We start from the raw sequence: 23633 nt of genomic DNA on the forward strand, positions 1-23633 counted from the left end.
ACTGAGCCACGCAGGTGCCCCAAGTTTTAGGAGGTTATGAACAAGCACATTTGGCCAGAGAGCGAAAACTACACTCTTCAATCAGCTTTGTCAGAAATATTGGTAAAAAAACAGTTTTCACGTCTGTCTGTCTCTTATGTCTTATTTCTCAATTCATTTTGAACTTGGGAGGGGATATTATCTAATGATCTCTTAAGGCCCCAACATTACTGGCCCAGCTTCCTCACGCTCCCCATCCTATCCCAATCTCTCTTCTCCTCTCCCTCTGTCCATCCAGTTCATCCAACATGTATTTAATGCCTCCTTTAGGCCAGCACCATGGTCCCAAAGATGAGTAAGGCTTGGTCTCTGCCCTGGAGGAACTCACAGTTTAGTGGGGAAGGCAGACTCATAAATAATTATAAGCCACAGGTTAAGCCAAGGTATAAGCCAGTGTTTTGAGGTTTAGCACTCATGACCCATTCTAGAACTTTAGAGGAACCATGTCTCCACCTCCCCATCCCCAACTAGCGTACAGCCCTGCGGCAGGCTTTTTCTCAGATGGTGACTGGGAGGTGAAGGAGCCATTTCTGGCCACAGGGAGAGATAAAATTAGGGAAGAAACGGGCCAGCACAGGCCTATGGCTCTGGTTCACACCTGTGAAACCTTGAGTGAGCCTCTCAGGACCATAGCCTCCCATGTGTAACGTAAAGCCTGGGCTGGAGGTCTCCGAGTCTCTTCTAGCACTCGTATATTCCATCACCTTTTTTTTCCCCATCACTTTTTGACATTACAGGTCAGTACTTGAAGACTCCCTTCCTGAGAATCCTCCAGGCAGGATCTCTAGGACCTTTTCTCCTCTCAGTAAGGCGTCTTCAAGTACTGACCTGTAATGTCAGGTCCTGGGCTCACCAGCATGGCTCAAGGGAAGTCTCCTGGAAGCCACAGATGATTTGTGAGGGGTGTTAACACTGGGGCAGGGGTGAGTGGGCAGAGGATCATGGCCAGGGGCCTGGGGTCTGGCTTAGCCCTCCCTAAGGCCAAACCCAGTGGTGGGGGTGGGCAAGGCATAGTGGGGATGCTGTGGGAAGGCTAGAAGTGGGCAGAACCAGGGCAACAGGTACGGGAGGACTGCTCCCAAGGGAAAAGTTCAAACACTTTGGGACTGTCTCATTCTCTGCCCACAGACCTGCAGGATCCCCCTTCCTTTCCCCTTCACCCCAACGGCCGATAATTCTAGGTTCCCTGGGCATCGAGACCAGCATGGGTTGGCCTCTCCCCTCTCAGCCCTCACCTCAGAAATCCCGTGTCCCCATCTGGCTCCAATCTCTGGTCTCAGCTCCCACTTCAAGAGGGATCTAATAATTCCTAACATTGACGGGAAGTCTCCTAGTCCACTGAGTGCTTTACATTGAATCCAGCTCCTCCTCACCCCCATGCACCTCTTCAGCTTTCTTCTGTGCTGCAAACACCTTGGTTCTTACCCTATTCTCCTAACTCCTGCCCAATTTTTCTCCATTTCTTTTCAGCTAGGCACCTACCAAGATACCACAGCTGCTGCCATACCCTGCCTTCTTAACCCTTTGCAATTTTTGTATTCGCTCAAAAATCTTGTCCCTGGAATAGTGTGAAGCCCTTAAGCCGTGTTCACTTCCTCCCTGGCTCCGACTCTGCAGCATGCAGCATTAAGAACCTCCTCCTTCTGGAAGCTTCCTCTCCCCTGACTTCTACTCCAGCCTCTACTTCCTATGCTGGTTCCTGCTCTTCCTACTCCTCCCCACCCGTCCCACCCTGCCGCCCCGCTCCACCCCAACTCGGAATGTCTTCTCCCACACCCACCCCAGTCCCTGGTCAGCCCTCTACGTTTCACCTCTGGGAACTCACCCATTTTCATGGTTTCAAGTGCCCCCTTCTACATGCAAGACAAGGCCAAAGTCCTTAGCCCCTCCATCCTCATCATCACCTGAAGTCCAGCCCCTCTCTTGCCCTCCCTGGGGCACCTTCCACTGACTGGCTCCCATACAGATACAAACAACATAAACCAAAAGCAATGGAGTAGGTCTCAAAAGACAGGAGACTGTTCAGCTTTTCTACAGCGTTACCTTGCGCTAGTTCGTGGCTTCTCCCTAGTGGACCTGTTCCCCTATTGCATGGTGGGGGCAATAATCCCTGCCCGGCCTATCCTGTAGGAAAATGTAATTGGCACTTGGAGAAACACAGTACAGGGGATTCTTCTTTTCGAGCTTCCCTCTTCTGCCTGACATTGCCCTCTCCTGGTTCCCAGGAGAGCTCTAGACGGCTTTCTTCAGGCTCCATGTGCAGGGAGTTAGCAAGGCCCCATGATTTCTCTGAAATGTCTCTTCGGTTTGAGCTTCCCTCTGAATTCCTACAATCACCCCCCAGGCCCCCAAGCCTAGATGGCTGGTTCCTGACTAAGCCGATCTACCTTGCACACCGATGTACATCTTCACTCCCAGCAGGTCACAGTCCTTACCCAGAATGCCTGCCAGGTGCAGCGTTATCCAGGCTGCCCCCACTCGTGGCCCCACCCGGCTCTCTGCAACCTTTTCTGCCCTTAGCCAACCACTGAGCTGGTCCACTTGAGCCTGAAGAAGCTTCCTATTCCGTGCCTTCCCCTAGGCAGCTCCCCACTTCCTGTTTTTCTTGCCACCTACCTAAAACCTTGCCCATCCTTTATGTCTCGACTCCCTTCAGGGCTTTTCTGAGGTCTAACCCCCTTGTTCTGATTTTTCCCTGTTAGTATGTGTCCACACAAGCCCACGTGGCTGGAATATCACTGAAGGCTTCCTTTTACTTTTTAACTGTAGCACATCGGTCCCTTTCCCCATCCAGTCCTCCTTCTCTGAAACTAAACGCATTGGACTTGGGTCTCAGAACCACCTGAGTTCTGCACCCAGAGTCAATTTGGGCCCCGCTGAACTTCATGTAGTTTCCCTCAATGGTAACAGGAGCTTAATAAAACTTACGGCACAGATTTATCACTGAAGGTTAAAATAGAAAACAAGTGAAAATACCAAGCAGTTTCTGACACAGAACAGAAATGCAAAAAATACTGGCTGAACTGGGGCCTTGGCTTTAATCTCAACTTGATGTAAGAAACAGCAATTATTTATGGTTCTCAAACTTACAGGCAAAACCGAAATCTTAGAGGTACTATTCACTGCACTGTTTGGTGTTTCTCATTTAAAATCCCTATAATACATTCTTCCCTGAAACATTTCTTCTGACGAATAAGTATACTTCCTTTTATGTGACAACTCTTAGAACCTTGACTCCCATTTCTGCCTTTGGCTCCCGGGGAAGCTCGGAGCAAGGTTTTATACTCAGTTGCAGATTTCCTCGCTGACCTGTGGGGGGCAGTGTGGGATGGGGAGAGAGCAAGGGCCCTGGGGTTGGAAGATGAGGACTGGGGCACACTGGGCCCCTTCTTCCTGTGGCTGGATAACCTAAGCCTTAGTTAGTCCCCTCACCTGTGGAAAGGGGGGAAGAAGGATGAGGGTACCTATTTTACAGGACCACTGAGACAATGTGTTAAAACTATAAATTACCAAAAAATTCCCATGAAAATTAGTTATTAGCAGTACAGGTTTTCTGACGTGATTATTTCCCTTTCCCACCTCCCAATACTTGCATCTTATCTTTTAAACTTTGTTCTAATCATTTTGCAGTTTTACTGTAACTGTGTCTTTTAATTTGCTGTAATCCTTTCTGGAAGTATAAATAAATAACAAAAGTATTTCTAAAGAGCAATCTCCCTGAAGGCAAGAAATGTCCCTCACTTGTTTTGTGTAATAACAATTTACAGTAGAAATATGTGTAGCTACAGGGACACCTGGCTGGCCCAATCAGTGGAGCATGCGACTCTTGGTCTGGAGGTTTTGAGTTTGAGCCCCACATTGGTGTAGAGATTACTTAAAAAAAGAGAAAGAAAAACATGTAGCTACAGAACGAACGTTTAGCTTTCCGTTCCTACGCAAAGGCCAGTACTTTGTACTGAATAGTTAAAATAAGCTGAACTGTAGGTCAGAGAATGATCCAGAAGGGGACTTTTTTGTTGGCTTGTACTGATGACTGATGATCTAATGCATTCCTTCTTTCATCTGTCCAAGCTTATACTGATGCCTACTGTGAGCCCGGCACTCCTGGGGCACTAGAAAAACAAAGGTGATTGACCCAAACACAGTGCCCACTCTGAAGGAGCTCACAGTGCAGGACGGAGGGTGGGTGTGTCAGCCATAGTTTGCAGCTGGGGCAGACAAGGCTGGACGGGGGGTGGGTATGTGGGCACACATGGGATTTCTCTAGTCAAAAGGGGATGCAAGAATACCAGGCAGAGGAAACCTACAGGATGATCTCTTCAGGTAACACCCAAGCGGTTCAGTTTGTTCAGAGAAGAAATGAATTCGAGCACAGGTCAAATTAAGAAGGGCCTTGCAGCCTCTAGGAGCCTGGATTTTATCTTGAAGGGGAAGGAGGTGTGTAGTGGGCGAAAGATGCTGACAGTCTGGAAGTGAGGGCTTCGGGACATCCCCGACCTGACAGATCCAATTCGGCTCTTTAAAACGCAGCTCCGTGTTACAAGTTGCACTGTTTGACAATTACTCAGCTTATGGAGATAGGACTTGGCTCTGCAGGTGGAGGTATTCATAAACGGTCTGTATGGACAGAGGCCAACTGGGATGCTGAGAAGGGGAGTCAAGTTCTGGACCCAGGCTGGATTAAGTGACCTCTGAAGTTTCTTCTAAATCTACAGTTCCATGATTCTCAAACAAGCCCAGTAGCTGGCCTGGAGCTGTGGGCTGGGGTCTGTGGCTGGGGAGCTGCCCGGGGCAGCAAATGGGTTAAGGCTCAAATAACTTTTATATATGAATTAATGTGTGGAGTTGGGAGCCAAAATCTGTTCCATTAATTTTTCCATCCATTCCAGGAGCAGTTAGGTACACACAGTAAAGTTTATTTTGGTGCATGGTATACTTCACTCCATTAAAAATAAATTAATCAGCAAATTCCTGCCTGGCTCAGCTCTGGTTTATGTAAATAGTGCCCAGCTGTAATGAGTTACAAGGTGTTACTATCTCACACACACAGAGGGGGCTTCACTCTAGAACTCCGCTTGCAACAAAAGCATCTTAAATAAACTCTGAGAAAGCGGTCTGATTTGTAATGTTTTCACAGAAGTGGGATATACCTCACCCATATAGAATTTCTTTATATGACTCATTTTATAGCAAGTTAAATGAAGGAAGTTTGATGGGGGAAGGAGGGGCACTATGGTTCCCCGCCCCCTTTCTTCCATGTAAAGAAAATCCCCCAAGAGATGGCCCACACTCAGGAAGGAGGGGACTGATCCTCAAGTGCACAGACCGAGCTGGCTCTGCAGCGCACGCTCCAGAAGTTGGGACGGGGCTAGGAAGCTGGGCACGGGGCTCGGCCCTGGGACAGTACAATGAAGCCAGAGAGAATTTTCTCTTCTCCCCAGTATCTCACATCAAGGGAGTCAACAGAGGAAAGACGGCATGTTCCTCCCCTCGTGACAATGGGACCTATGTTCTTGGGGCTTCTTTCCAAATGACTCAGGATGTGACAAGCCCCTTGGCCATCAGAGGCCTTCTGGGTCCCAGAGGATGGAGCCTGGCAGGCTAGGCCTTGGCCAGAACAGTGACATCTCCGTGAACTAGAGACAAAAGGAGCAACAGAGACCCTCCTGACCCTCTCGCCCTCCCTGCCTCGAACTGAGCTGGGTGGTGGTCCTCAGCTTATGGCAACTGCCATCTCAGGTAGGTTTCTAAAAACCCTGGAATAAAGACGAGCCATGGCAGAGATAAGTCTCTGTATCTTTTAATGGCCAACTCAACTCCATGGCTCAAAGCCGGAGGACAGAGCGTGGTTACCCGTCTTGACTCAGCAGCATTCCAAACTGCCCCTTGGCCACGGTGGGCCCTTGGTGGAAGTGTCCCCTTGCTGACCTATCCCCATCCCTCTGCGGCCTTTGGGAAAAGCTGTCAATCACAGTTCCTGGAGGGGACCAGGGGAGTGTGTGCTGGGGAGCTCTTGCTCCAGGCTTCTCCTGGGGCGGGGGGGTAGGATACCTCAGAAGAGCCAAGGGTTCTCCCAGCACTGTACCCCACCAGATCAGACTCCTGGGCATACTAAGAGGATAATCAACACAAATGGGGCCAGGTATTTGACAGATGCCGTTCAAAGGTCAGTTCAGGCCACTTTCTGCAGGGTTCCGGGCCAAACAAGCACCTCTCTCCTGGCAGTTCCTCAAAGCCAGCGGGCCAGCTGTTCAGAGACACCAGCCCCCATCAAAGACCCTCGTCGTTGTAAGTTGGGGAATGGGGCTTCAGGATGCTCTGAGGATTCTTCTCCACAAGAGGGCGCCAGCTCACCTCCCCCGTCAGAAGCAGATCCTCACCATTCATGGAGTCCAAGTACTGCATCTGCAACAGGGCGAGCAGGAAACAGAGGACAAGGGCAGGAGAGACACAAGATGGCGTAAGGAAACAGCCTTCAAACGGAGAGGACAGGGAGGGGCCTTGGGGGAAGGGGGGCGGTCTGACCATCCCAGCTCCCAGGACAGCAGGTCTCTGATCTCCCAGATTATTTCATTAAAGTGGGTTGGGAGAAACGAATTCCCGGGGAAGCTCATTGGGAAGGCTTTAGGGAACTCCCCATCATACCTCTGAATAGACAAGACACACAAGCCCTGACTTTCTGGGCTGCAAGAAGTTTCTAGGGAGGATGTGCTAGGGGAGACACATCCTTGGGATGCGTGTGTGTTTTATCTGCCTATTCAGGGTAGTGAGGTTACTAAAGGTGAGCCAGTTTCCCTCTCTGAGGTTCAAGTTCCCTTGTCTGAGAGAGGGGATGGGAATGTGTACCCCCCCAGGGCTCATGAAGAGATTAAATGATACAACACGTGTACACTGTAGTCACGGGAACTTCTTAAAATTTTAAATATGTATGCCTCTACTGTCCTCTAGTGAGCTCTGACCCCACAATTAGCAGGCCGCCGTGCTGACCAGTGGGTCTAGCTTCACCCAGGGGGACGGCTGGGGGAGCTTATCCCCCTGAACAGCAAGCGGAGAAGGGACACCCACAATACGGAGAACGGGGAGCGGCTGCAGGGGAGGCGAGGTTGGGCAGTTGTGCAAGAGGCAGGCGATCTAATGAGTGGCCGAGTCTCAGGAGATACAGGCGGTGTCTGGGAGGATCCCCAGGCTGCTGCTAGTAACAACAGCAGAATGAGAAATGCTTTCAAGTGGACAGGCACGTTCAAGGGGAGAGCTGATCACATCAGGAGAGAGCTCTGGATTCAGAGAAATAAAGCTGCACGGCGGGGTGAGAAGGCGTGTGGGAGAAGGCGGCAGGAGCCTGGAGGCCTCATCCCAGTCGCCGGACCGGCCCCCTCTCCCAAAGCCCTCGCTCCTGTTGTTTCACCGCCAGGCTGCTGACCCCGGAACTCAGCCCATCTCTCCCAAATACATCAGGTCTAGGTTTCCACACGTCCCGCTGTCTTTTAGTTCAAGGAGAGTGACTGACCCATTACCGTGCCTAAAACACATTCCTCTTTCCAACAGCTCCATCTCTGTGCCTAATGCAACCTCTCTGCCCATCTTCTGCATTGAAAATCTCAACATAACCTCGGACTGGCTCTTGGGCTACCCACCAGACCAACTGGGATCATGGTGCAGGGCTAGTCTGTTGAGGGCCCGGCTTCCTGGTCTTTCCTGATCTGCTCACTCACAGTCTTCGCCTTTCTTTGGCCTTCCAAAGCACTTTGTTCCTACCTGCATCATCACAGACTGACTTATTCCAGGGTCAGCCTTGTGCCTGACTGGCTTCCTCACCAAACCATGAGCTGGCTGGAGGGCAGGTGTGGGTCCTATGAATCTCTGCTTTCTCACCAGAGTGCCTGGCACAGTAGGTATTCAGTGTTGCTGACAGGCCCGGGTCCCATCAAAGCTCCCTACTTCCCTAAGAGCCCCATCACTGTTTTCCTATTGCCTGCTTCTCATTGGACAATATGGGATTTCTTCTAGGGGCAATGGTGTGCAGTCCCTTCTTTTAGGGCCCTCGGAGAAGTGCCAGCTATGTCCTTGTTGTGGCCCCTGGTACAAGCCCACCATGGCAGATGGAAAAGTTAGGCTGGTCTCTCAAAAAACACAGCATTTGCTTTGCCAACTGCTACTTGTGTCTGACGGTGAATCCAGTCAACAGTGTGAGTCTCAAGAGTTCTCTGTGGGTGGAGCCCTCTGGCCACAGTGCCTTCTCCCAGCTCTGGCAGATTTGAAGAATGGTCAAACAGAAGTCCTGGCTTCTGGGGTTCTCTACCCTCTGGGTCTGAAGAGCCCCACTGTGTGGTTTTGCCAGCAATCAGCAAGCTGTTCCTGCCGGCCCTGTCTTCTCCCCAAGAGCCAGGGCCTGGCCTTCCCCTGCCTGGCTGCTGAAGGCCTGAAGGCTGTGGACACAGGTGAATAAGAGAATAATTGTGGGGTGAGGCCCCTTCAGCTCCAGGGCCAGGCCCACAAAGCAAAGGTGTGACTCATGGGACAGCCTGAGCTGATGAGCTGTCTGGAGCAGCTAAGGCCTCTCTAGTGGCTACATGAATCACCAGCGTGGGGTTGTAGGCCAGCTGTGCGGGCTGACTCACTGGGAGACCCTGGAAAAGCCTCTATGTTCCTCTTCTCTGCCACTCAGCTCCCTCATCTATAGAATATGGGTTTCCCATCAATACAGATCAGGGGGGCAGAGAGATCAAGGAGTGAAGTTGCCATGGTTTCAAGGAAAACGATATAGTTAAGAGTCCCCACTCTGGAGTTTTCTCTTAGAAATTCTGGTGTCAGGGAGCCCTGGGGGACGAGGGGGTGGGGAATGAAGTAGGAGGACGCTACTTGATTGTGGCTAGCACTCAGTGGGGAGAGGTTTGAGGGACACCCATGGAATGCTGCCTGGAGCCCAGTTCTGCTAGAAATCAGGAGCAGGAAACATGAATCTTGAAGCTTCAAAGTGGGATCAGAGGGGGCTAGAGTGGGCGACTACACAGCACCCCATACCCATATCCTACAGGACTGTGTGTGCCGGTGGTCTCACACAGCACTGGGCACATAACAGGTAATCAAATGTGTAGTGAATGAATGCCTAAAAATTTTTGAGAGCAGACTACTCAGTGCTTCTTCTTCCATCTCATTCCCCACTCCCAGCCTAGCTCATGGCTGGGCACACAGAAGGTGTTCTTCATCAGCACCTGCTGCAGACAGGATGTGGTCAGAATTCCCTCAGACTGGCCTCTGGGAACTCAACCTCTCATAATCCTCTACAGTCCAGCATCTTCAGACCTCAGGAAAGACCTGCTTCCCATGAGCCTCTGGAGGGGAGAGCTGGGGTTGCTCACCTGTTTCCTCACATACTCCACCAACAATTCAAGCTGCCGAGGGTCTTCACATTTTTGGTTGAAGAAGGTTCTCCAGAGGGCAGCAGCCAGCCCATGGTCATCTGAAAGGATCCCCTGGAACAGAGAGTACAATTGGTCTTCCAGGGAGTATGGCAGAGCCATTCGTACAAAAGCTGGGGATATTGTGAACATGCTGACAACCACAGAATCGGACTGGAAAGACCTTATAGACACAAGAAAGAAACGGGGCAGCTACATGGTAGAGCCAGATGCGGTCTTCAGAGAGCATCTGGTCCAACCCTTTCATTTTATGCACAGGAAGGACATGGGAGCCAGAGGGGCCGAGTGACTGGCTAAGATTAATGCAGAGATGGGGTTCATGTCTGGCTGCCCTCCCAGGCCACAGCTCCTGCTACTCGCCTGCACTGTACTTGACCCACCAATACCTGTGAGGCCAGGAAAAGAAACGGTGGCCCAGTGCTCCTACCGCTGCCCGCAAGGAATGGGCACAGAGTGTTGTGGGTGGGTATTTTTTCTCAGAAACAGAGGTGGGCATAGATTGCACCTTCTCTCCTGGTCCAAGGGCACACGTCTGCAAGGCAGCTGGCTCTCTGGGAAAGGAAACCAGGCACCTTGGCCTCACTGTCACCCATCTCTGGGTTGGCCATGGCTAGCCCTGCCGCAAGTAGAGGAACAGGCCGTTCAGCAGGGCTGCCATGGGCCAGAGGGAACGCCCAGAGCCTGTGTGCGTGTGTCTAATATTGTCCTTTGCAGCACGGAGGAGGGTCTGTCGAGAAGCCCAAATATCATAGAGACTAATCAGCACCTGGGCCATGGACTAGGGCCATTTTCTAGCTTGGACCTCTAAGGGAAGGAGAGGGGACGGTCCTGCTTCGTGGGGGGAGGGTGACTGAAGAGAAAGGCCCCAAAAAGCTGCTCTGTCCAGGTGCCAAGCTAATATGGAACCAGACAAAGCACCAACTGGGACTTACAAGTCAGAAGGCCAGATCAAGTCCTGGCTCTGCCACTACCAAGGTTCAGAGATGGCGGACAATTCACCACTCATCTATGAGATGAAAGTGCTTGCCCTACGCACAGCTGCATTATAAAAGTGGGTCCGCATAAAGGTATTCTGTTACGTGCAGTATGTCAGGTACAAGGACCAGGAGCTTGCTGCGACAGGCAGCTGTGGCTACAGCTGAAACTACAGTGAGATCTAGGGATCAGACCACATAGGTTCAAATGGCAGCTCTGTCACTTGACAGCTGCATGGCCCTTGGAAAACCACCAGCCCTTCCCGAGCCTCAGTTTCTCATGAGCCAAACACACATAGCAAGACCCGCCCACAGCACTGTTGTGAGAATTCGGAGATCATGGCCATGACAGGCTCTGTAAGTGGCAAAGCATTACACGAAGACCCCAGATCATGTCTTCAATGTGATACTGTGTGTTGGCCTCTGGGACATGGCGGCATATGAGGTCCGACGTCAGGCCTGCTGCCACGAAGGGCCAAGTCCAGGATGGGGTGCTGACAGTTTGGTGGAAAAACGGTCAACCTGTTCCAAATGCCTCCTGCTCAACATCCCTATAATTCCCCAGCTTAAGAGACTGTGTTGGCACAATGGCTGAGTCAGGAAAACCAGCTTCTTCTGGCAGATGGGGACAGGGCCCAAGAACAAGCTCAGGCACATCACCGTTCTCCAAGCTATTTGCTAACACAACAGCCTGCTTGTGTCTAAAGTGCCCCGGGCACAAGCTGGAGAGCTGCTGGCAGAGATCCACATGTGCTACGTGGGAAAGAAGAGCCTGGGAGCGGGTGTCATGAGGACCTAGAGAATGAGCACAGAGCACAGGACAGCAAAAGCCCTGGGAGCCACGGCCTGCTGCAAACAGGTACCCCTGGCAATGGGGGAGATGCCTGGGAAGGGGCAAGTCCATAATCAGTCGGAAAGAAAAGGGTGACTCAGGACTCCGATCAACAGTGATAGCACCTGACTGTTCCAGGCTGTCAGTTCCTTCACACACCTGGCTCCTAATGACTACGTATGCCAAGAAGAACAGATATGATTATCCCCATTTGAAAGATAAGTACACAGAGGCTTAGAGGTTATCTAGCTAATTGGTGGTAGACTCAGGACCAGAATGCACTGGTGAGGTCAAGGGATGGTGCCTGACTAGCTCTAGTTAGGACGCGGTACCTGGCACAGAGTGGGGGGTGCAATAAAAATGGCTGAACAAATCAATAAGCCCAACTTCACCCTTTTTTCCACCAAACTGCTAGTAAGTCAATGAAAACATAAGGGAGACTGGTCTGAGAGAGAAATCAGGAAAGGAAAAGGGGTGCTTGGTGGCCAAATATTAGTTTGCATAGCAATGTTCCCACAATCTACTAGGGGGCCTGCTTGTTTTCCCTCATGACACAAAAAAAGCATCCTTCAGGATTAAGACACCTAGGTCTAGAGTAATTGAGAGGAAGCCTGTGCCTTGAGGGTCCACGTTATAGTTAAGGGTTTGGAGTGCCAGTCTCACTCCGAAAAGACTGAATTGTGACACCACTATGTGCTTAGCATGATGCCGAGAACACAGAATCACAGCAAAATGGTCTCAGCTCACAGGCAGCTTGCAATCAGTTGAAGAGACAAGCTAGTGCCCAACAAACAGCAGCACAGGATCAAATCCTAGAGTGAACAACTGCCAATCCGTACAGGGAGACTCCGAGGTAGACTACGTACATGGGTGACTCCTCATTCTTCAGTCTTAGCTGCTATGACCCTCTGTTTGTAACCAGATATTTATTTGCTTGTTTACCTGTTTACTGCCTATCTCCCATTAGAAGGTAAGCTCCAGTGGGAAAGAACCACACCATGTTTGTTTTATTCACCAATATATTCCCAGTGCATCCCATATGGCAGGCACTTTATACTGTTAAATGGATGGATGGATGGATGGATGGATGGATGGATAGATGAGGTTGAAATTCAGAGTAAACAAACACAAATCTAGAGAGGTCAGGGAAAGCTTTGTGGAGAAGGGGGCCTTTAAGAGTGGAGAATATTTGGAGAGCTACATTCTAAGTAAGACAGAATACATTGGTTCACTGAACATTTACAGAGAGAGTGCCTACAAGGTACCAGGCTCAAAGCTGACAAGACTCGGCCACTGCCCTCCAAACCTAGCTGTCCAGGAGATCTTCCAGCAGGCACAGCATGTCTGTGGGGCAGTGGGGCAAATGGCCTCACTTGGAAAGAAGGTTACACACTCAAAAACAATAGGAGATAACAGTGGATAAGACATGTCAAGATGGGGACAGTTGACAGAAGACCTGGAAGTTCCATGGAAGAATTTATGGACTTAATGTAGCAGAAAACAGGAAGGTTTCAAAAGTGGCCAGGGTAGGGGCACAACCCAAGCAACATTCTAGGAAAAGGGTGCTGCAGAACGGCATTGTCCAAATGAACTTTCTGTGATGACAGAAATGCTCTAAAGCCACACTGCCAGTCCAGCAGCCACAAGCCACATAAAGCTATTGAGCACCTGAAATGTAACCAGTGCGACTCAATTTTCAATTTTATTTAAGGAATTTAAATCAAAATAGCCACATGTGGGGGCACCTGGGTGGTTCAGTCGGTTAAGCATCCAACTCTTGATCTCAGCTCAGGTCTCGATCTCAGGATCTTGAGTTCAAGCCCCGAGCTGGGTTCCATGCTGCATGTGGGGCCTACTCAAAACAACAAAAAAGAGAGCCGCACGTGGCTAGTCTTGGACAGCACAGCTCTAGAATCCGTGACTCCCAGTGTGGTCTGCAGAAGGGCTGCACCGTGTCACCTGCAGCTTGTTCACCATGCAGAATCTCAGGCCTCCCCGCTGACTTGCTGAGTCAGAATCTGAATTTTACCTACGTGATCTGCATGCACATTAAAATTACCTGAGGAACTTTTACAACAGATGCCCACCTACAGCAGTTAAATTAGAACTTTTGGGAGACAGGGCCCAAACAATGGTATTTCTAAAAAAGCGTCCCAGGTAATTAGTATATTTCCCAAACTTTCCCACTCTAAAGAGTCACCTGAGGTGCTTGCTAAATACCAGGCCCCACTCCTATTGACCTGGAATCTTTAGAGAGGTGCTCAAGAATTAGATTTGAAGAGCTCTCCAGGTGACTCTTGTGATCAGGCATGTTTGTAAGACGGCTCTGCCAGGATGGACTGGGATGGGAGGGACAGAAAAGAGACAAAATTCAGAACATCTTTATTAATACTGGTGAAAGGAATCAGCTGAGCCAGCTGCAATAAAGTCCTCAAAGAAATACTAGCTAATAGAGAATGCTATTTCTTCAATTCTAAGCCTCATTTTTCTATATACTGCAAGGCTTCTGCAGTCAGAATGTATGTAATTTAACAATTAATGTGTAGATGTAAGCAGTGTTTCTCAACTCCCGTCCCACTCCCACAAAGCTCATGTTAAATCAAAGACGTGTGTGGTATGCAATCTAAATTGCTCTCTGATAAACCTTCCTGTTTTCTGCAAATATCTGGTGGACTGAGAATCAGGAACCCTCAATTTTAACTAGTCCTACTTTTGTAAGCTTATCTCCTGGCTTTAATTATTATCTTCAGACTGATAACACTTCCTCCAGTCTGAACTCCAGTTTCTTACTTTTATCCTTTATGCCTTTCCTCCCTTCCTCATTCCTCACTTACCACATGCCAGGTACCACACCAGGCAAGAGAAATGCAAACACGGTAGACACTGCCACCACCCAGAAGGAGTCCCCACCCAGCCAGGGTGACAGTTAACACTAGAGTAGCGAGTGCTGTGGAGTCCAGGGTAGGTGGAAGGAGATGAGCCCAGGGAATTTCCAGGCCTGTTTCCCAGAAGGGGTGGTGCTTGCATTAAATCACCACAAAATGAGCATAAATGCATGTGTTTTTTAAAAAGATGAGGTATGAGGAACCCTGGTAGTGTGCATACAGGTGTTCATTACACCATTCTTTTACCTTTTTGATGTGTTTGAAATTTCCATGATAACAGTGGGGAGAAAAAGATGACATGGATGCTACTACATGGGTGAACGCTGAGGACATTATGCTAAGTGAAATAAGCCAGTCACAAAGAATAAAACCCTTATGATTCCACTTACACGGGGGTACTCAGAGTATTCGAATTCACAGAGACAGAAAGGAGAAGGTGGTGGTTCCCAGGGGCTGAGAGGAGGCTGAGGGAAGAATAAGGGTTTAATGGGTACAGAGCTTCAGTTTGGGAAGATGGAAAAAATTCTGGAGGTGGATGGTGGGGACCATTGCTCAACAATCTGAATGTACTTAAGACGACTAAAATGTACACTTAAAAATGGTAAATTTGATGTTATGTATATTTTACAATGAAAAAAATGAGATCTAAATGTTCTGATGTGTAAGGAGGCCTAAGATATATTGTTCAGCAAAAAAGGCAAGGTGCAGAATAGTGTATGTAGTATAACTTCCATTGTGTAAAGAAAATACATAGGTGCCTGTGTATGCAAACATAACGTCTGGAAGGACACTCAATAAACTATTAAAGTTTTCCTCTGGGACAGGGAATTGGGCAGGACAGAAAGGGGCCTTCTACTTTTTACTTCAACCACTTGTGTGCAGTTTTATGAGTTTGTGAAATGAGTATGTATTGCTTTTATAATGAAAGCCACAAAAGTGTGCGATTTGTCTGGCAGCCTGTGCTGTTTATATGTGTATGTCTTCCTATCTCTGGAGGCTAAAACAGTGACTGATTTGCCTTTGTCCCTACATCCAGCACCCCATAAGGTCTCAATAAACGCTACTAGTTGAATGATTTGACCATATTATATTGTGCTCTCTTTCCCAAGCACTAGGCAAACTGCTGGGCATAGTAATTTCTGTTGCCAAGTCAATGAAGATGAGGAAATTCTAAGCCATAATGGTAGGTAGTAACGATGTCCCCTGAAGGTTCCCTCAGAGTTTCTCATCAAAAGTCTTTCTATGTAAGTGATGAATCCCTGAATTCTACTCCAGAAACCAATACTGCACTGTGTGTTCACTAATTAAAATTAAAATTAAAATTAAAATTAAAATTAAAATTAAAAAAAAAAAGTCTGTTGGGGGAAGCCAATGTTCTGCTTAAGTCTTGGCAAATGATCTTACCTCATCATATCCCAAGATTGCTGCATAGAAATTATTTGTCATAAGGATCATGTTCTTCTTCAGGATATAAGAATTAACCTACAGAAACAAAATGACAAAAACGAAAGTATGAAAAAAGGGGAAAAGAAAAAAATATATGATTTTTGCCTCTTAACTATCACAGTCTCTTAGTAAAACAAAGAGAGAAGGCCTCTAACAGGTCGAACTGCTTGTCCATCCCCATTTCCCTGATCTGCCAGGATTCTCCCCAATTTGACAGCTTCTTTCAGGTTTTGATCCCAAATTACACAAAGCAGTAACTCAGTTTAATGAGCCAAGCCCCAAGTACATGTCAGGCTTTGTGCTAGACCCTATGAACACAAAATGTAAGAAATGGTTTCTTAGCTGGAGGAGCACACAGTCTAGTATGGAAAAACAAACATGTAAAAAATAATTAAACTGCAATATGTTGCCTCAAATTCTATCCCAAAAGTGGTGAGCAATAAATGAATTTTGGTACAAATGATCTCTGCTCTGGGAGCAGGTGAAGAGTTCTGCAGGAGGTAATACTTAGGTGGACCTTGGAGGAGAGAGGACATTCTAGACAAAGGGAACAAGGTGTGCCAAGGTGCAGAGGCAGGAAAGAAAATGTTTGGGGAGTCCCAGGGAAGGTGAATGGGCAGGAACACTGGAAAGGTATGTTGAGACCAGGTTAGGAAATGTCTAAGGGCTACTCAAAGGAGCTTTTGGTGGTAAAAGACAGAAGGAAGTTGTCAGAGGTGCAAAGAGGAGGGAGAGAGGCAGGACCCTGAGTGAGATGCTGAGGAGAAAGGAGAGCCCCCGAAACCCCCGAGGCTGTGAAGAGGAGGCGAGAATAAGCCAGGCTGAAGTAGTAAGACTGTTAATCTTAAGAGACTGTTTTGAAATACAATTCCAGGGAGACCATGGACACCCAGGTAGAACTTCTCTCAGAGAACAGCCAGGTGGGCCTTCAGAGTCCAGACTGCAAGTTCACTGAATGTCTCCAGTAGGGTAAAACTCTGACCTCCGGACTTCTAGGAGTATGCTTGAAAGCCCGGTCCATGTTTCATTCCTGAGATCCCAGCAGAAAGCCTGGTGTAATGTGCAGTACATAAGTAAGGACTCACTGGATATTTAAACTGACAGGTTTTAGAAACAACCAAGTTATTTGGAACTTTACATGGAGAATAAGATTTGTGCTTAACAACCCTGACCATAACAATGCCCACTGTCATCTCCTCCATTTACTGAGGACCTAAAATGGGCCACATGCTTTTACGGATACCATCTCCTCTAACCGTCACTGGAACTCAAAGGGTAGGTATGCTAGAGTCACATTTTTATGGACACAGAAAACTGAGCCCCAGGCAGGTGAAGTGACTGGCCCTAGGTCCCATAGCAAATTAGTCATAAAGCTGAGACTAACATCCAGGTCAGTCTGAGTCCAAAGTCCATGTGCCTTACATTCCATCAGGTTCCTGCCTCCAGAAGGATGATTTTACCTTGGATCATAAATCAAAGACTGAGCGATTTAATCCTGTGGCTCATAACTGGTCTCTGAAGAAGAGCAGAAAGGAGTAGTGAAAGGACCTGGGTTCAGTCAGACAACCTGGGTTCAAGTTCTAATTCTGCTATATACAGAGGATGTGGTATTGGGCAAGTCAAATAACCTATTTCCTTGCATTTCAAATGCTCTATACACAGTGCTGGTTTAAACAGCAAATGAATTAGCATGTATTCATTCATTAATTCAACAATGTATGCTGAAAGCCTCAGTAAGCTGTAAAGTGCTCTGCAAATGCAATGACTTATGAGTAATACCTTCTGGTTTGTTTAGAGAAAACTAAAACCAGCTCCAATAGTCAGGGATAATTTTCAAAAAGGAAGAGAGAATGGCCCAGCTCAAGACTGGAAAATGTGAGATTGGATGCAGGTGGTGGTACAATCCCTGACCTTTCCCCCCTACCTTCAACCCACGCCCAATCAGACCTCCAGCCGCTATGTTCCTAGAGCTCCATCCATACTCCTCCTCCTGGAAGCCAACGTGGTTGAGAGCTGCATATGTACCTGTCTCTCCCACTAGTCTCTGAGCTTCTCAAAGATCATAAGGAACTCTGATTAATCTTGGCACCCCCGACAGACACCTAGCCCAGGGCCTGGCCCAGAGCAGGACTTGAGACTGGCTGGCACGCTGATGACTGACTCCTTACAGGGGCCTGAGTGCCACGCATAGCGTGTTCTGTCCAATGACACCCTTTTGTTTGTTTCCCCTTTTTTGCTGCTTGAATACCTTGCATGTTTCTGAAATTTCAAAAATATGTACTGCCCAGCTTCTTAATGCACCATCTTCCAGAATGGGCTGAGGTGAAAGGCAGAGTCAAGAAACAAGCCAGAGCTAGAGTTCATTCCTTCTGAAGTGAGACGATGGGACTACAGCCTAGCCCCACTGAGAGCCATTCTGGGGCTCTTCCTACTCCCGTACATTATTCTCCTCATCATGCAAGAAGAATCAGAGCCACAAACAGATGTCAGAGACGTCACACAAAGGCAAGAGCATCTTTCAGAGGCAAACATGCACTGAACCTGCTCAGCAGAGCTAGTTTATGTGTTGCATCTACCTAGTAAGCTTTAGAGCTGGAAGGGTCTTCAAAGATCACCTAGCTCAATCCCTCTGAGGAAATGGTGAACTGAGACCCAAAAAGGGGTAGGGACTTATCTGAGGTCACAAAGAAAGCAGAGCCAGGATTGGAACCTGACTTCTAGACAAGTGCTTTATCTGCTTCACCATCTGTAGGGCATTTCCAGAGATCAGCTACACATTAATCTGCAAACCTCAGTTTCCAGCAAGGTCCAGTTACATACAAACACACTTTCTCCTCTTGGGATGCACCTGCATTCTGGCTAGCTATGACCCAGGAAGAATGGAGAGCAGGTCTAGAAGTCCCTATGAGCAAGGCTCCACTACCTCTAGTAGCTCCTATAGTCTAACTCCAGTGACCTGTAAGCTGCCTCTCCCTCTCCCCTCTGAGAGATGGCAAGCAGCCACTGCTAGGAATGGCTTTCAGATATCATCACCCAGGCTGGATTAGATCATGAAAAAGGCCCTTCCTGGAAGAGGGTGGAAGCTTGATCAGTGCAGATACATGATCTGCAAGTAACAGGTGAGGGTGAGTGAGAACAGCTTCCTGAACTACTGGACTCACCCTACTGGGCCCTTCTAGCCAGCCCAGCAGCCAAGGGGAGCTGGATATTCCCTCTGGCGAACCTCTGTTGGGATTTTATTCCCTCACTTAAGCTTTGTTTGTTGACCTGCAGGTTCTGTGTCCCCACTGCCAGATGATTCTCTATATGGAGCGCGCTGCCCATGATGAATACACAGATGGACAAACCAAATGAGAAACTCCTCCCAGATAGTTTTGGGCTGTTCCCTTAGTCAACTCTTATCCTTTCCATAATGCTTTGCTTTTCATAAAAACCCATATATACAGCACCACCACAAGGAAAAGGTTCCTTTTATATCAGTTACTCATATTTTCCCATTTATTTAAGCTATTAAAATTCATGCAGATATTTTATAAGCCATCAGGATTTGGTGACTGGTATTACTGAATGTTTAATAATAAACTAAACAGAAGAAATCAGAGGGTTAAATGATGACTGCAATTCCTGTAATGACTTAATTAAATTTTTATTGAGTACATAAACTATGATGTCATTTCTAGCCAACCATGGGTCTGCTTTCCCAGCATGTCACAGGGTGGGAGCACTCAATAGGAGGCTAGGCTAAATGAGCAGCAAGTCTCAGCTGAAATGGGGAGGGGAGCAAGGCTCATGTAACACACTCAATAAATTATCCGTTCATTTTTAAACAAAGTCCATGAGTTATAATATATTTGCCATGCACTTTTTATGACATAATAAAAATGTTACCTTAAGGATTACTTAACACATACTACAAATGTTATAGCAGAGGCAGGCACAAGGGGCAAAGAAAACAAACACGAGCAGGCCAGGGACGGGTCCTGGAGTTTACGTCCCAGGGGGAACAGCATAGTATATTAAAAAGGGAATGCCAAAAAAGGGGGTGGGGAGATACAAGAGTTCAGGGTTACTAATCAGCAGATTAATGAATGAGACAACCAACAGGGAACACAAGTAAAACAATAATGAACCTTGCAAGGCACATGTTTAATTAATATAGTATTCTCGAGGAGGAATATTAGCTTTAAAGAGATGCCAGTTCATTTGAGGCCAATTCGCTGCCCTCTTCCCCCTCTTCACTGTTGCTGCTCTTAAAGACGTTTATGTGACTGCTTAACAGAGGAACCAGATTATGTGGATGGAGGGAGCGATGGAGGATCAAGTTTAAACTCCTTACTGAGCTCTACATGGTTCTCTGTGATCTGTTCTTGGTCATCTTTCCTGCCTCACCTCCTCCCACCTCCCCACTTTTAGCTCACCCTTCATTCACAGTAAACGATATGCAATTTCCACAAATAAGCCTTGCTCTCTGATAGCTCTTAAGCATACTGCTGCCAGGATTCCTTCCCCCTTCTTTGTCCACTGGGATGCTAACTCCTTATCCTCTAAGACATAGCTTATAAATTTATACCTTCTGCAAAGCCTCTCCTCTCCCCAGTCTACAGTGCCACAAAGGTGATTCAAGTCCAGAAAGAGGTCCCATAACTATTTACCATGTGCCAAGAACTATGCTAAGAGCTTCATGCATGTGAGCTCATTTAATTCTTCCCAGTGACTGAGACAGGTACTGTTACTATCCCCACTTTAGAGAAGAGGAAACTGACATTTGGGAAACTAGGAAATAGTGGGTGAAGATGAGAATACAGAGCAGTCTGATTCCAATGCTTATCTACGTTAGAACAAACACAAAAAATTATGTGGTCACCCCTTCATGTACCTACAACTTAGATTATCTGTAGAGGCAGGGCTAAGAGTAACTAATATGGTCTTGGGTAAACACAATTCAGAGATTCCCAATTGCAATGGTGGCTAGAGATGGGTCATCAGTGGCCAATTACTAATAGACATCAGACATCACTAGCATAGCTCAGCCCTACTCCTAGGAAAACTAGTGGGCAAAAGGGTGTGATTAGGGCATAGGAGGACAGAATGGAAGAAGGTTGGTGAAGACAACATAAGAACGGATGCACATGAAGGTAAGGATAAGCTACTGGCTTGAGGCAAAGCTACTAACAGTAGCCGGCTAATAAGAATTTGTTGGAATGGGGGAGCCTGGCTGGCTCAGTCAGTGGAGCACGAAACTCTTGATCTTGGGGTTGTGAGTTTGAGCCTCATGTTAGGTGCAGAGATTACTTAAAAAGTAAAATCCTAAATAAAAAAGAAAAGAATTTGTTGGAATGAATGAATAATAAAGGGTGGCTAGAGTTGCTGACTAAAGCATAAGGAACACACAAAATTCATCCTAAGGGTACAACAGTGCAAAAGATCGCAGGTCAGGTCTTTCCAGCAGTCAGAAATGCCATCAGCCATGCTTTGCAGTATCAACACCATGGGCTACAGTGACTGCATGGCAATAGGTTAATGTGCACTGAACATCAGCCAGTCTATTAAATTTAATGTTAGAATGAGGTCACTGTGCAGTATTATGTGAAACACACAAAAACAGGTGAGAGGAGATAGAGAGAAGGGGGACATGGAGAGACCAAATACACATGCGTGCATGTAACTCACATACTTGCATGATGACTAACAGATCTACTAAGGACCTTTTAGCAATGATCACAAAATACAACAAAATAAAATTCTGTGTGTGTGTGTGTGTGTGTGTGTGTGTGTGTGTTAGGCAGATCCAGAGAAAATTGTATTAATACCAAGAAGAAAAGGAAAAATAATAAAACATGAAAAGATGGTCAGCTTCAATTTCTTCTTCCCTCTTTAGAAAATCATGTGAATCTGAGTAAACCGTATTTCAGCTGTGATGAAAAGCCAACCTAAACAAAACATGAGATAATTCTTACATCTTATTTTAATAAATCATTTCAAACTTTTAATGCACAGGGAAGCTTGGTACATTGAAATGCCTCTTCAAATTATTTATTTATTTACTTACTTACTTATTTACTTATTTATTTTAAAAATCCCAGTCTTGCAGCTTGGAATCTGCATATTCAAAATCTGCATAGCCTGATCATGTCTTGAAAAACGAGGTACATGGTTTGGCAGGCATACCTGCAGAACCACCAGCTTTAATTTTTGAATGGTTACAAAGTACGGGAGCCTCTTCCTCAGGCTTGGAAAAGAGCAAAGCAAGAGACAGCTGTCCTTGAAAATTACAGTCATGTACCCACTTGACAAGACATTCAAACACAACAGTTAAGTCTGAAATCACCTTGAAGAGAGCTGATGAGGAACACTATGATCCTGGGATGATCAAACTATCACGCCAATTTAATTTTCTTCTGTGTCAGGACATAGTAACAGCTCTAATCTACTCTCATTTCTGAAGTTTTTTGTTGCATCTCAGATAGCAAGTCTCACGCGTATTCCAGTTAGAGGGACGAATATTGGCTTGAAAGACTCACTGTTTTAACAACACTGACAGCACAAAGTCCTAAAGGAAACAATTCTGGGGGCCTCCACCGAAAATCTGAACTGATAATAGTTATGATAGTGGTGGTAGTAACAAGGAGCATACATCACATTTGATTTGATAATATATGCCTATATACGATCTCTTTTGTGCCTCATGACCATAACCTTGCCCTTCTAGGAGCTCACAGCCTAACTGCTACTATTGTCCTGACTCTATAAACAAGAAAAGAAAAGTTCAAAAATGTTAAATGCCTTGCCCCGGAGTCACACCCTTCTTGTGACAGTGCTATGACTTTTATCTCGGACAGCTGGTCCCTAAATCCAGTGTCTACGCTAAAACGTCACACCTTTCTGGTCTCAAATACACAGCCTAACCCTACACCTAAAGGAGCTAGAGAAAAAACAGCAAATAAAGCCTAAACCCAGCAGGAGAAATAATAAAGATCAGAGCAGAAATCAATGAAATAGAAACCAAAAGAACAGTAGAACAGATCAACAAAACTAGGAGCTGGTTCTTTGAAAGAATTAACAAGATTGATAAACCCCTGGCCAGACTTATCAAAAAGAAAAGAGAAATGACCCAAATCAACAAAATCATGAATGAAAGAGGAGAGATCACAACCAACACCAAAGAAATACAAACAATTATAAGAACATACTATGAGCAACTATATGCCAAATTAGATAACCTGGAAGAAATGGATGCATTCCTAGAGATGTATCAACTACCAAAACTGAACCAGGAAGAAATAGAAAACCTGAACAGACCTATAACCACTAAGGAACTTGAAGCAGTCATCAAAAATCTCCCAACAAACAAAAGCCCAGGGCCAGATGGCTTCCCAGGGGAATTCTACCAAACATTTAAAGAAATAATACCTATTTTCCTGAAACTGTTCCAAAAAATAGAAATGGAAGGAAAACTTCCAAACTCGTTTTATGAGGCCACCATTACCTTGATCCCCAAACCAGACAAAGACCCCATCAAAAAGGAGAACTACAGACCAATGTCCTTGATGAACATGGATGCAAAAATTCTCACCAAAATACTAGCCAATAGGATCCAACAGTACATTAAAAGGATTATTCACCACGACCAAGTGGGATTTATCCCTGGGCTGCAAGGTTGGTTCAACATCCGCAAATTAGTCAATGTGATATAATACATTAACAAAAGAAAGAACAAGAATCATATGATCCTCTCAAGAGATACAGAAAAAGCATTTGACAAAGTACAGCATCCTTTCTTGATCAAAACTCTTCAGAGTATAGGGATAGAGGGTACATACCTCAATATCATAAAAGCCATCTATGAAAAACCTACAGCGAATAGCATTCTCAATGGGGAAAAACTGAGAGCTTTCCCCCTTAAGGTCAAGAACGCAGCAGGGATGTCCACTATCACCACTGCTATTCAACATAGTATTAGAAGTCCTAGCCACAGCAATCAGACAACAAAAAGAAATCAAAGGCATCCAAATCGGCAAAGAGGAAGTCAAACTCTCAC

At 46.7% G+C, this 23633-nt stretch overlaps 1 protein-coding gene across 5 annotated transcripts in view; it reads right to left on the reverse strand.

The window, feature by feature from the left end:
* Positions 1-5823: 5823 nt before the first annotated feature.
* Positions 5824-23633, reverse strand: part of LOC113937905 (ubiquinol-cytochrome-c reductase complex assembly factor 1) — a 95521-nt gene continuing 77711 nt past the window's right edge. For 4 of the 5 annotated variants that reach the window (XM_027622839.2, XM_027622837.2, XM_027622841.2 and 1 more), the window contains 3 exons: positions 15554-15631; positions 9399-9512; positions 5824-6444 (listed from right to left, as the gene is read on the reverse strand). In XM_027622839.2, the coding sequence (XP_027478640.1) occupies positions 6310-6444; positions 9399-9512; positions 15554-15631 (327 nt within the window). In that variant the 3' untranslated portion in view covers positions 5824-6309. The remainder of the gene's footprint in view (positions 6445-9398; positions 9513-15553; positions 15632-23633) is intronic. The other variant, XM_027622838.2, reaches the window with a different exon arrangement.

Source organism: Zalophus californianus, chromosome 8 (assembly GCF_009762305.2).
Source record: "Zalophus californianus isolate mZalCal1 chromosome 8, mZalCal1.pri.v2, whole genome shotgun sequence".
NCBI classification, from domain to species: domain Eukaryota; kingdom Metazoa; phylum Chordata; class Mammalia; order Carnivora; family Otariidae; genus Zalophus; species Zalophus californianus.